At 47.3% G+C, this 11,539-nt stretch overlaps 7 protein-coding genes across 7 annotated transcripts; 2 read left to right on the forward strand and 5 right to left on the reverse strand.

The window, feature by feature from the left end:
• Positions 1-8: 8 nt before the first annotated feature.
• LOC117579153 lies at positions 9-716 on the reverse strand. The gene has a single exon (XM_034264912.1). It carries the CDS (start codon positions 679-681, stop codon positions 100-102), a length of 582 nt encoding a protein of 193 aa, XP_034120803.1. The 5' UTR covers positions 682-716; the 3' UTR covers positions 9-99.
• A 1,480-nt stretch (positions 717-2,196) lies between these two features.
• Positions 2,197-2,898, reverse strand: LOC117579155 (protein transport protein sec31). The gene has a single exon (XM_034264914.1). The coding sequence runs from the start codon at positions 2,755-2,757 to the stop codon at positions 2,254-2,256; it is 504 nt and encodes a 167-aa protein (XP_034120805.1). The 5' UTR covers positions 2,758-2,898; the 3' UTR covers positions 2,197-2,253.
• Positions 2,899-2,919: 21 nt separating this feature from the next.
• Positions 2,920-3,786, forward strand: LOC117579154. Its single transcript, XM_034264913.1, has one exon. The coding sequence runs from the start codon at positions 3,242-3,244 to the stop codon at positions 3,782-3,784; it is 543 nt and encodes a 180-aa protein (XP_034120804.1). The 5' UTR covers positions 2,920-3,241; the 3' UTR covers positions 3,785-3,786.
• An 814-nt stretch (positions 3,787-4,600) lies between these two features.
• On the reverse strand, positions 4,601-5,540 carry LOC117579152. The gene has a single exon (XM_034264911.1). It carries the CDS (start codon positions 5,375-5,377, stop codon positions 4,724-4,726), a length of 654 nt encoding a protein of 217 aa, XP_034120802.1. The 5' UTR covers positions 5,378-5,540; the 3' UTR covers positions 4,601-4,723.
• A 781-nt stretch (positions 5,541-6,321) lies between these two features.
• LOC117579228 lies at positions 6,322-7,049 on the reverse strand. The gene has a single exon (XM_034265007.1). The coding sequence runs from the start codon at positions 6,976-6,978 to the stop codon at positions 6,475-6,477; it is 504 nt and encodes a 167-aa protein (XP_034120898.1). The 5' UTR covers positions 6,979-7,049; the 3' UTR covers positions 6,322-6,474.
• Positions 7,050-8,139: 1,090 nt separating this feature from the next.
• On the forward strand, positions 8,140-9,099 carry LOC117579205. The gene has a single exon (XM_034264973.1). The coding sequence runs from the start codon at positions 8,229-8,231 to the stop codon at positions 8,997-8,999; it is 771 nt and encodes a 256-aa protein (XP_034120864.1). The 5' UTR covers positions 8,140-8,228; the 3' UTR covers positions 9,000-9,099.
• Positions 9,100-9,934: 835 nt separating this feature from the next.
• Positions 9,935-10,893, reverse strand: LOC117579663. The gene has a single exon (XM_034265646.1). The coding sequence runs from the start codon at positions 10,877-10,879 to the stop codon at positions 10,028-10,030; it is 852 nt and encodes a 283-aa protein (XP_034121537.1). The 5' UTR covers positions 10,880-10,893; the 3' UTR covers positions 9,935-10,027.
• Between the last annotated feature and the right edge of the window lie 646 nt (positions 10,894-11,539).

Consider the following 11,539-nt stretch of genomic DNA (forward strand, 5'->3'; position numbering starts at 1 on the left):
AGCGGGTGTAACGCTTAGATATTGTTATGAAACAATGTTTATTACAACAATTTTGCAAGCAGCATGGTAGTAGTAGAAGAGAGAGAAGAATTTCAGGTTTCACCAACTGCGACGAAGGATTAACCTTTGTGGAACAGGCTGCTCACGTCGGCGACCCTGGGGAACGCGCTGGTAGAAGCGTGCCGACTGGACAGGCTGTGGCTGATCAAGGGACGAGGAAACGGCAATGACAGTGCCATCATCCGACACTTGAACCAGGAGCTCCTCTTCATCCTCTGCTGGCTGCTTCTTGGCATCGCCCACAGCCTCATCTTCGACAGGAGGAATGTCATCGGTTTCGATGGGATTCTCTGGCTGATCTTCGGGCAGCACGTCCTGTTGAGGCTCCACATCTGTACTTCCAGGAGGTCCATAGGCAGTATCCGGAGCTCCGTATGTATTATCCGGAGGACCGTAGGTGTTATCTGGAGGCAGATAAGTCAACTCAGGTTCTGTGGTAGAGCTGGGAAGATCGAAGGGAACTTCGGGTGTAACGCCCGCCTCTGGATACCCTGTAGGAGTTGGACTAGCCGGAGTCTGAACTTGTCGAGCTGAGAATCTCCGACGCAGTGGCTCAGCTGTTCCCAGAGCCATTAGGCTCAAGATAAGAATGACGGTGGTGTTGGAGCAGGCTTTGATCATTTCGATTGCTGATTAACTTGTGTTCTGACTTCAACTATGGACTGGGCTTATTTATAGTTCCCGTAGGTTCCCCGGTCGAGTTCTGAAATAATTTATGCTAGTCACTGTCGATTTGTAGGCCTCTGGATTCTCTGCTAGGTTCCCGGTCCCTGCAGAGCATGGATTATGTTGCTACGATCGACGCCGATGTGATTTCTGCCTTAATGCTCGAAACGTGACCCTTTTCCAAAATTGAAATTCCCAATGCTATGGTACGGTCCCCTGCCTCATGCTCACACTTTAAATCTCATTAACACTAACTGGGGTCTGGGGGTCGCTATCAAATTGTTTGTTTTTGTTGTCTCTGGGTTCTTGGCCATTCATAATTTAATTGTATGTGCTATGTGTCTATATGAATTGATATCTACTATGAATATTACCCAACCAGAATGGATCAAAATGGGCACGTATCAACCATGGCCTAATGCATATTCGAGTGCGAGTACAATGACGAATATCTAAATATTCATATTTTATATCGATACCTCCGAAAATACAAATTTGGAAGGAAGTGTTAAGACAATGTTCACTATAGTACGTTTACTTTTAAATTAATTGTGTTTTGCGGATACATTTATTTCAGTACTAAATCGGTACCTTGGATTCTATTGTATACTTTTATGGCAATGAAGAGCGTACATACATACATATATGATTTAATAATTTAAATTCCTATTTAATTGTAATAAATAATAAAAGATAGTGACAGCGAAATTTATCCAGAGCCATCGAAGCCTCGAAACATCTCATCCGGAACTGCTCAGCTCTCTCACGTGCAAATAGAAGACACCTAAGTTCTCAAATGCTGACATCATATGTCAATTGGCTAAATTAGTTTACATTTAATAAATGTAACCCAGAAAGCATATTAGACGAGAAGGGACGTGTGAGACGCTTTTTACGCTCATTTTTTAAATACGCTTGTAACAGTGTGAGCATACAGCCATCTAAATGCAACATTTGGTGGCTCTAGTTTTTATAGTCTCTGAGATCCAGACGCTCAACGAACCTGTGTACTTTGTGAGGTCGGAAACACTTCCTTAAAATTTGTTAAATTTTTTCCGCACAAAACAACAATAGGCCCTAATTACTCTTCGAGTACCGGCTATAAAAATAGAAAATTCGAAAATTGTTTTAGGTCATTATAATGAAACTTAACAGTAGGTTATTTGATTGGAAGTTGTATAAATAATTTTCACTTTGTACGATACGTGGCGATACTGAAAATTGGGCCCACATTTATACATGTAAATAAATGTTCAACTGATTTATGGGTAACTCACTCTACATTTTTCTTTTCTTCTCCTTTTCTTGCTGGCATCCATTACTAATCTCATTATAATCTTTATCACTAGCTTCCAGTTGGATGTTTAAAGTGTAATAAACCCAAATAAATATTGTTACAAACAGTATAGATATTTTTTAAAATATTCAACAATTACATGGTTATTTATTATTCAACAAAAAATCCTAATATGTAATCCTAATGTTTCCATTTGGTTCGAATCGGATGAAGTAACAATTTCCCTTGACTCAGATGGTATACACCAGAACTGGTCTGGAGCGTATGATCTGGGCGGAACGGAGCTTCTCCTGCACTGGACGGAGACTGCGAAGGCGACCGTTGCGTGGCTGGATCAGACTGGCAGGAATGGGCTCGGCAGCTAAGGAATCATCTAATTGGTCCTGATCCGCTGGAGCAGCGTCAGCAGGAGGCCCATAGGTGTTGTCCGGCTCGGCAGGGGGTCCGTACGTGTTGTCCGGCTCAGCGGGCGGGCCATATGTCAGATCTGGCTGCGCCTCTGTCTCCGTGGGCAGGTCGAAGGGCACCTCGGGAGTGACACCCGCTGGTGGATAGGGCGCCGAGGCTGGCGTCGGGGCAACGTCAATAGAGGGATCCGCTGAGTCCTGCGGTGCCTCCTCCTGTCGAGCCAGTCGGAACCGGGACGAGCGACTGCGGAATGTGGCTGGCTCCGCCAGAGCCACAGAGGCAACAGCGGCGAGCAGGAGCAGCGAGCAAGTAAACTTGTGGGCCATGTTGAGCTGCTATCGATTGGTCTTAGAATGTTGTCAGTCCGTCGGATCCGAGGGGTTTTTATACATCAAACTTTATTTTTTCGGCACTCATATTTGGCACATTGAGGGACACACCGACGTGACAATATTTAGTCAAGGGCCCATGTCTTAGCCATAACAATTGGCCATTAAGCATTACTGGCCACTTAATTGTTGACTTTTATCATGGCCCAACAGCGGCAAAAGACTACCAGTGGGCTCAATTTTTGATCAGAGTTTCCATTGAATTTTCGGCATCGATTTTTGAATACCAAACATTTCCCCTTTCGGCTCTACTGTCAGCTGCGGCGCCTGCTTAGTTTTCAAATAGTTGCCGTCTGCTTGATATGCAGCGCGTTGTGGGGTTGGTCTAGAATCACCTGGGACGGGGCCACAGTGATCCAACTATAAAAGTTAAAGCTCCATATACGATCGGCAACAAAGCGTCGCAGCAACTCACACGATCATGGCACGCTCTCAGCTCTTTGGATCGCTCCTTCTCCTGGCCTTCTTGGCCGTCAGTTTTGGAGCACAGTTGCCATTCGGCAGACAGAAGGTGGTGCCCACTCCATACCCCGCAGCGGCTGATCTTAAACCGTCTCCACAAGAGCCTGCCCTCACCTATGGTGCACCCCAGGACTCTGATGTTGATCTGAACGTGAATGCGAATGCCTTGCCAGAGGAGCAGCCGCCTCGAGTGGATGACTTTGAGGCGAACCCCGAGTCCGAGGACGTAGACACTGAGGAGAGCTCCTTGGAGGTTACCACCCAAACGGTTTCTTCAACTCCTGCCCGCCTTCGAAGCCGCCAGAGATTGGCCAAGCTCCAGGTGGCCCCCGCCAAACGCCATCGTCAGGGGCAACGCACGGCCCGCCTCGAGGAGTTGCCCGGTCAGGAGGCTGTTGCCACCGTTCCGGCACTGGCTACACAGCAACTCTACTATTTCGGAGCTCAGCATCAACCCTATGTTCTTGCGTACAGCGCAGCTCCGCAGCAATTTGCATGGTAAAATTTGTGATATTATTTGCTGTTATTAGAAATATATAAATTGTTTGGAATGCAATGATATGAGTATGATCTTAGTGGCAACTTAAATGGAGAACTAATAGGCTCATCGATGTCTGTATTGTATAGTTTCCCCGCACAATGTTTTCCATTTTCCACACAGAATAACTGTGAGCAAAGGCTTTTCCGCTTACCGCAACATCTTTTCGCTTAACAATAGCTCACCCTTACCTTCCACTTCAGATCCTGGCTGCTCCTGATAGCTTCTCCTTTGAAATGCTCCATTTCTAGTTGCTCTTTAAGCGATTGTGGGGTTTCTTTTAATACGCACACATCCCCTGCTTCTGCACTTCTCTGTTCAATGCATGTTTCATACTTTACCCGTTTTAAGCCCCATAAGAGTTCAATCACGAGCACAGGGCAACGATGAGTGGGTATACGAGTATGTATGCCATTTTGTCGTGAAGCGCTGTTGAGCGGAGCATGTGGTATTTACCTTTAATGGATAATTGACTAGAAATGGTAAGACTGAGCCATCTGTTGAGCGAGGATGATACTCTCAATTTACTGTTACTGTTTCACTGTTTCACATGCCAAATTGAAACACATCTATGTAAATATGTACATATGTACATAACACATTATTTATCAGGACAATTCTCACTCAGCTGCCGGAACGTGTCTCGAGGCAACCATTAGTCAAGTTGCCATCTTAAATTCAAAGAGACCGGCTGAAATGTTCTCAAACCAAACAATTTGAGTGTGTTCTCCGCAGTCAAAGGTTATCTTGAAAAACCCCCATCAAATCATTTCAAATACATTCGTTGAGACTTCCAAAAATAAAGTAACTTTTTATACTAATAAATAAATAATTATACATTCAATTTCATACATATAGACACACACTCGTTCGTATTTAAACTAAGCGAAAATATTCTAGTTTTTAGCCACCAAAGAAAGATCCCCGCGTCTCCAGAGCTCCCACATTTGGCCTGGAGCTATTCCTCAACGCCTCAATGGCCTGATAGTTGATGAACCAGAATGGCTGGTTCTCCAGGGGCAGGCTACTCAGGTGATTAACATACTCCTGGTCGCCATGGGCATCAATTGGCAGACCTAAGACGGAAGGATTGACTGCTGGAATCGAAGAACTAGCTGCTGGAACGGGGGAACTGCCAGTGAAGATGGGCGTCCCAGCAGTGGGAACAGTAGTTGTGCTGCCAGTGAAGGTTGGAACAGGTGAGCTGGCATCCGCTCCACCAAAACGATTGACCACGGTTGGGACGGCTGGACGTGGTGGCTGCGGATCGGGAACGTAGGCACTGATGGGCAGTACTAGGGGGACTCCACTGGGAGGTCTTTGGGCCGCACCATGGGGCAAATTGATGATGGGCGTCTGCTGGGAGGGCGAGGGTTCGCCGAATCGGGTAACTATATCCACTCCGGTGATGTTCTCTACGGCCGTGTTCTGCGTGGCATGGTATTTGTCCTTCTGGCTGAGTCCACCCGGCGGACGCATGCCAGCAAAGGCAGGTCGTTGGGCCTGGGCCACTTCTACTAGAGCCGCGATCATCACAACACAAATCCACTTCATCATTTTTGTAAAGGCAATGTCAATTTCACTTTTCGTCTCTCAAACTTTCTCGGTATCGGGTTGCTTTCCGCGATCTTCACTTGGCTCCAATGCTCCGGCAACTGAAAATCAGCCGCCTGGGAGGTGACTTAAATAATCAGCATCTCTGTGCCGTTTCAGTCTCAATCTCTGTCTTAACTCTGCTGAACTGACTCAGACATACATGTGCACATTTGAGCATGTATACATACGTACATACATACAAACATACATATGTAAAAGCTGTTAAGCGAGTTCAAGTTCGGTCTGTGAGCACTGGGTTATCAGTCGACTGTAATGGATTCCCCTATCCCTCGCTCTCTGTGGGAAATATTATGATGCATGCATCGCATTTACTTTATAAACCAAATTATACAATTAAGGATGATGGGATGAGCCGAACTGCTCCCTTGTTTCGTGACAGTTCATGGATTTTTGTTTAAAGCTTAAGAAAATACTTTCCTTGAAAGTGGTAAATTTGCAGCAACAACACTAGCCAAATGATGATCTCTTCTCCTATCCACCTGTGCTAGTGTATTCGTATTCCAATTCGTTGTACTCGTAAAGATACTAAACTTTCTTGTTTTTATTTGTGGTCGGGCTATTCCCAAAGTGCTACAATTATTTTTGCGGTGTGGCTCGTCATCATCGTCCACAGTGTGACGCGTGCGGTGCGTCCTGAAACCGGTTACCACCCACCTTCACCAAACAATTTTGTTTTGGGAGCGTCTAGCAAACTTCCGCTCTGTCACAGAGTTTCTCGCGGAATGATTCACTCGAATGTCTGCTGGTCAGAGATAGAGATAAAAATAGAGAGAGAAACCTTTCGGCTTTGTTTCCACAAACATATATTATTTGCTTTTGTCTTACAATCGAGAGAGCAATTGATCAGTGTGTGTAGAGAGAGAGACAGTAACTCTATATGGTAATGGTATGGGTGTGTGTGTGTGCTGTGTATCATCGTGGATTGCTGGATAGCTGGATCGTCATGGGTTTTGGGAATGTACCGGGAATAACATCTGCCTGAACGACTGCCCAGCCCAGGCAGCTCGTATGCAAATGAGGGTTTGGATAGACCACATCTAGAAACGTCTCACAATGGAGCGGGCAGAACTGAGCTTGGCCGGACGTGCCGCAGCGGAGACAGCGCGACGATATGCCACAGCTTGTCCGGCTCGGCGATAGTTGACCGCGCGCCTGGCGGCCACGAGGCGAGCTTGTTGCTCGGCAGGAATGTCGGCAGCGGGAAGATCGTTGCCGGTGACATCGGGTGGACCGTACACCTCATCGGGCACACTGTTGGGAGCGGCGTCGGGGGGGCCATAGACGGCATCTGGTGTAGGATCTACAGCGGCTGGAGCGGCCGCCTCATCGAAGGGCACCTCAGGCTTAAGTTCGTCAGCGGAGGGATACGGGGTGACAGCATCCACGTCCCCAGCATCCACTGGGGCCAGCTCCTGGCGAGCCGAGTACCGGGATCGCCCGCGACTCAGCCGCTGGGAGTATCGCTGACGCTGAGCTTCGGTCAGGGACAGCAGGCTGAGGGCGATGGCGATCAAAAGGAGGATAACTTGGAACTTGGCCATGATGGATGCAAGATGTCTGAGTGCTGCGTGTGTGTCTGCCTGGAAGGAATTGAACCAACGACTGATGCTTTGGTCAGCTGCGATGGACGCTTTTATAGGTAGGACCATGTCTGGACACTAATGGACATTCCACCAATGTGTGCAGCTGTTTAGTGTGCTACGCATGGACCCAGCATAGGCATCCTTTTTTGGGCCTACGCTCTGACGTCGGCACTGTTCGCAGTTCCCTGATCGCCATCGATGTCGATGTCGATGTCGGTATCGGTATCTGCGGCGTCTTTATGCGCTAACGACGTGACAAGAAAGAAGTAGCAGGAGCCGAATCAGTACTGATAGTAGAATTTATAGTTCCAACATTACTCAGTCTAAATTTGGAGCGAATCCGAACCAGTCCCTGTTCTACTTTGAACCGACTTCGTTTGGCCTTAAAGTGCTCTTAATGTGAGAGAGAAGGTGGCATTAATTTATCAGTCATAAATCTCCTACACTGACTATATTAAATAACTCAGCTTGCCATGAATCTTTGACAAGTTGTGCCGCCAATTCGGCTGCAGCAGACTTCTTCTAATTGTGAACAGCTGTGTTAAGCTATACACTCAATTTGTATCGAATCTGAATTCAATTATTAATAATTATTAATAGAAAATGAAAAGGTTATGTCTGGGTTATCCTTTATATTACCATTTGATAGTTCGCATGGCCTTGGCGGTCACCTCAGCTGGAAGTCGTCAATCGCATAAAAATCGATTATAAGTGTTTAATCCAAAAGTCTAACACTCAAACTGACAATTCCAGCATAATGCAATTGACAACAACAGTCGACAGTCGACAGCGGCTCTATTTGCGGTTGGTTTTCGCTTTCAGTTGCTGAGCGTTGGATGACATTTGGATTGCGTGTCACGTACGAAACGCATTTAATTTTCATAGAACATGGCGACAAATCGGTAGTGGACAGTGGACGTGTACAGCGGCAGTGGTCAGTGGGCAGTGGGCGGTGGACGTGGCAGACCGAGCAAAAGCCAGAGGCAGTAACCATACAAAATAAATCATTAAATGTGATAGCCGTGCGCCTAATCGAAGTCGCTGTCGATATAGAAGCTTCATGCCTAAATTCCCATTACCCGGGACGACTCTCGTTTTCATGGGAGACCTTAGACAGCCAGCCACCGAGAACGTTGTATAAAAACGGCACCTCCAGTCGGAGCTCAATTCAGTTGGGTCTAAATCCGAGACCGAGTTCAATTGTCAGCATGCAGTGGCTCCTCACCCTCGTTGTTTGCCTTGCAGCCGGAAGTCGTATCGAGGCGCGTCAGATACGAATTAATCGCTATGCGGTCAGTGTGCAGGAGGATGAGGCGGCGGACAGGGTGAGAGAGTTGATGCCAACGCCTTATCCAGCAGCAGGCTTTCGGCCGCAGGGACGTTCCTTTCGGCTTCCAGGGGAGTCGGAGGGGAAGGCCGACTCAGATCAAAGCGAAGGATCCGGCTTGGGTGCGGAGACAACCACAATGCAGCTGCCCAATGAGGATGCTTCGGCTAGTACTACAGAGTCCGCAGACTGGAGCACCACCACAATCTGGGACTCGCCAGATACCACCACCACAGCTCCCATTCTGGTTAATAATCTCCGTTCGGGCAAAGCCTTTGTCAGGGCCTCCTATCCACCAGCTGGCTATCGTCCAAGCCGCGCCTTTCGCTTGCCCACTGAGGAGAATCAGGAGCAGCAGCAGCAGCAGCCCGCGGAGTCCCTGGCCAGCAACTCCACCGACGGCAATGCCGATCATCCCGTTTGCGGAGTAAGCACCAATCCCCTGATGCCCACCCCAGAGCCTGGCTCCATGGACGAGCCGGATTCAGAGAGTGTGGTGATTACGGCAAATCTGGGACCAGCAGTGCTGGTGGCCAGAGCTCCCAAGCCTCCGCCCTCCATTCCAGTGGCTATTCCCCTGCGCTCCCAGCCACTATTGCAGGCGCCGAGACGTAGATTCGTTTACACTACGGATGTGGAGCAACGCTGGTGAGAGTCCCTCTGGGATAAGCCCTCTTTAATTGTTAAAAGTTCAGTATTTATAGGTTTTTGTATTTGGAATGAATAAAATCATGTTTACTGTTATTTATACCCTAAAGAAATGAGTTTCCTCTAAGGCTGCATTCAAAAAATCAATAACCATTCCTTAGCCAATTCCCAGCTCTAGGACATAACATACTACAAAACTGCTGACATTGTCTATATATGTACATGCAAACTATGTAGATGTAAGTACGAGAACGAGCATTTAAATGATATCATAATCAGTCTTTATCAATGCCATCTTCACCGAATGTTCGGACACGTTCTGAGTATTGTTTGTGTAACGACATTGAATGTTTTGTTAAATTTTGTTGTTCGATTCAGTTGCCTTGCGAGTCAACGGCCAAACAGCTCTCCGTCGAAATACGCTGGATCAGGTCGGTGGGTTTGGGCGAGACTCTAACTCAACGCATCCGTATTAAATTTGACGTGCGGATGTGCAAAGTTTTAGCCGTGGAACGTGCGTGGCATGCGGAAGGACATGGGCGACTTTGCAGCAGCCACGTCGCCATGTCCCCTGTTACTCCTCACCATCTCCCCTTTGGAGCATTCAAATTGAATAACGTGGATTCGAGTGCTTTACTTGGAGGTGTAAGTGGAGGGACGAGAGTAAAATTGAGACCTTTGCACTTGTATTATGTATTTTGAGCTTGAACTTGTTCAAAAAGGTATTTTAGTTGCGTCTATGCATAAAATATTGTAATAGATTTTGTATATAAATGAGAATCAACGTAGAACTACTGTGAGGAAGCTCGTCCATAAATGGTTTGTTCTTTGGGTTAAATAAAAGAATAAAATAATAATATTAACATATTTTTCAAAATTGTATAGTTTAACTCCTTCACTACTGGGAAAGTGTTTTTATAAACCCATAAAAACTTTAACAATAAGCAAACATCAACTTTAACATAATCAAAAATGAACCCAGAGCTTTCTGATTGATTTGAACTCCATTCCCGTTTATACTACCAGTCAGAGTCATCGCAAACTGTGCACGTAATTGACAATCAAAGGATCATCGAAGCTGGTGGGCACGATTTCCACAGAATGCACCACCGGCTGCAAGTGCACATCGCTGTCAATGTGCGTGAAGCTCGCCAGCTGAAGGTCCAGCTCATCCTGGTGTCCCTCAACCAGCACGTACTCTGCCTCCGGCTCTACGAGGGGCAGCTCTACGGCTGCATTGTTGTCGCCGGCCACCTGCGGCTGCTCGGCAATTGAAACTGTGGATTTGGTAGAGTCCTTAGCCAGGGATAGGGCTACATTGGGCTGGAGCGCGTTCCCGCCAGCGACTGTGCCCTCAATGGCAAACAGTTTTGTTGTGGTTGGAGTTGTGGTTTCCTCCGACTCTCTGCCCTCTGTGGTGGGACTATCCTGGCTGTCTGTGGTCTGCTCTTCTGCGGTGGGCTGTGGCGTGGTGGCGGAGCCGGAGGCAGAGGCGGAGGCGGAGGCTGCCTCGCTTTCCTCTACGTCCGCCCTGCTGTCCTCTCCCACGTCCTGCTCCTCCAGCTGACGTTCAATCTCCACGGTTCGCCTGGATGGGGTGCTCAACAGGAGCAGTTTTGCGGACTTCTTTTGGGGTAGAACATCCACCTGAAGGGTTCCTGGGGCCGGGTCAATCAATATGCTAGCAGCCTCATCGCGACTAAAAGCGGGACTGGCCAACGTAGTTGCCTCTTCGGTGGTCACATCTTCTTCCAGACTCGGTCTGTTGGTAGTATCTTGCTCGGGCGTGGACCCGGGCTTATGCTCAGGACGTGGTATAACAGCTGCCTGGACCAGAGACAGGCAAAGCGCTACTGTGGCACACATTCCCAGTCCTTTTGACATGTTCGCTGCACAATTTGCTTACGATTTGATGGCGATAATTTCCAGCCAGGCGTATTTATACTCGTACTGGGATCCAGAGTCATTCCCCATTTCTGGAGCTGTCATAATTCTAACCCTGAGCATTTAATTTGACGCGAAACTTCCGCAAGCTTCCAACAGCCGGAAATGTAATTCTACCAGTAGGTTCCATTTGTGTTTCGGAGTGTATTCTGTGGCATTGAAGGAAGCCAGAAACGTCCCGGGCCTAGGTCGTTACACCTCAAACCCGGCCTGGGCACCCACCCATTGACCGCAACGATGGTCAAAGAGCCAACACAACCCAAAAAAGTCACTTTACATTTTCCCCCTTACTTGCTAGCTTCTGTGTGTATATGTATGTATACATACATACTATGTATTTAAGAGTATGTTGTGGTGTGTGTATCTGGAAGATGAATGTGTGTAGTTTGTCGGCTTAATTTTGCGATGAGCAAAGATAGTGGCTTGACCGTGCCGTGCCAGCTGCTGGACATGCTGGTCACGTTCGTGGGTGACTTTGTTTTCGTCTTAAATGGGAAATGATAAAATTGAAAATAAATTCATATGCAGGAAATAAATGTGTTTTCCGAGGGCAGCAACAGGCTGGCAAAAGTTCATTGATTGCCTCAAAGTCAAAAGACC

The sequence above is a fragment of the Drosophila guanche genome, unplaced genomic scaffold (assembly GCF_900245975.1).
Source record: "Drosophila guanche unplaced genomic scaffold, DGUA_6, whole genome shotgun sequence".
Taxonomy (NCBI): domain Eukaryota; kingdom Metazoa; phylum Arthropoda; class Insecta; order Diptera; family Drosophilidae; genus Drosophila; species Drosophila guanche.

Excerpts from the sequence above, each read along its gene's own strand:
- LOC117579152 (XM_034264911.1), bottom strand. The coding sequence starts at position 5,377 with ATGATGAAGTGGATTTGTGTTGTGATGATCGCGGCTCTAGTAGAAGTG.
- LOC117579663 (XM_034265646.1), bottom strand. The coding sequence starts at position 10,879 with ATGTCAAAAGGACTGGGAATGTGTGCCACAGTAGCGCTTTGCCTGTCT.
- LOC117579153 (XM_034264912.1), bottom strand. The coding sequence starts at position 681 with ATGATCAAAGCCTGCTCCAACACCACCGTCATTCTTATCTTGAGCCTA.
- LOC117579154 (XM_034264913.1), top strand. The coding sequence starts at position 3,242 with ATGGCACGCTCTCAGCTCTTTGGATCGCTCCTTCTCCTGGCCTTCTTG.
- LOC117579228 (XM_034265007.1), bottom strand. The coding sequence starts at position 6,978 with ATGGCCAAGTTCCAAGTTATCCTCCTTTTGATCGCCATCGCCCTCAGC.
- LOC117579155 (XM_034264914.1), bottom strand. The coding sequence starts at position 2,757 with ATGGCCCACAAGTTTACTTGCTCGCTGCTCCTGCTCGCCGCTGTTGCC.
- LOC117579205 (XM_034264973.1), top strand. The coding sequence starts at position 8,229 with ATGCAGTGGCTCCTCACCCTCGTTGTTTGCCTTGCAGCCGGAAGTCGT.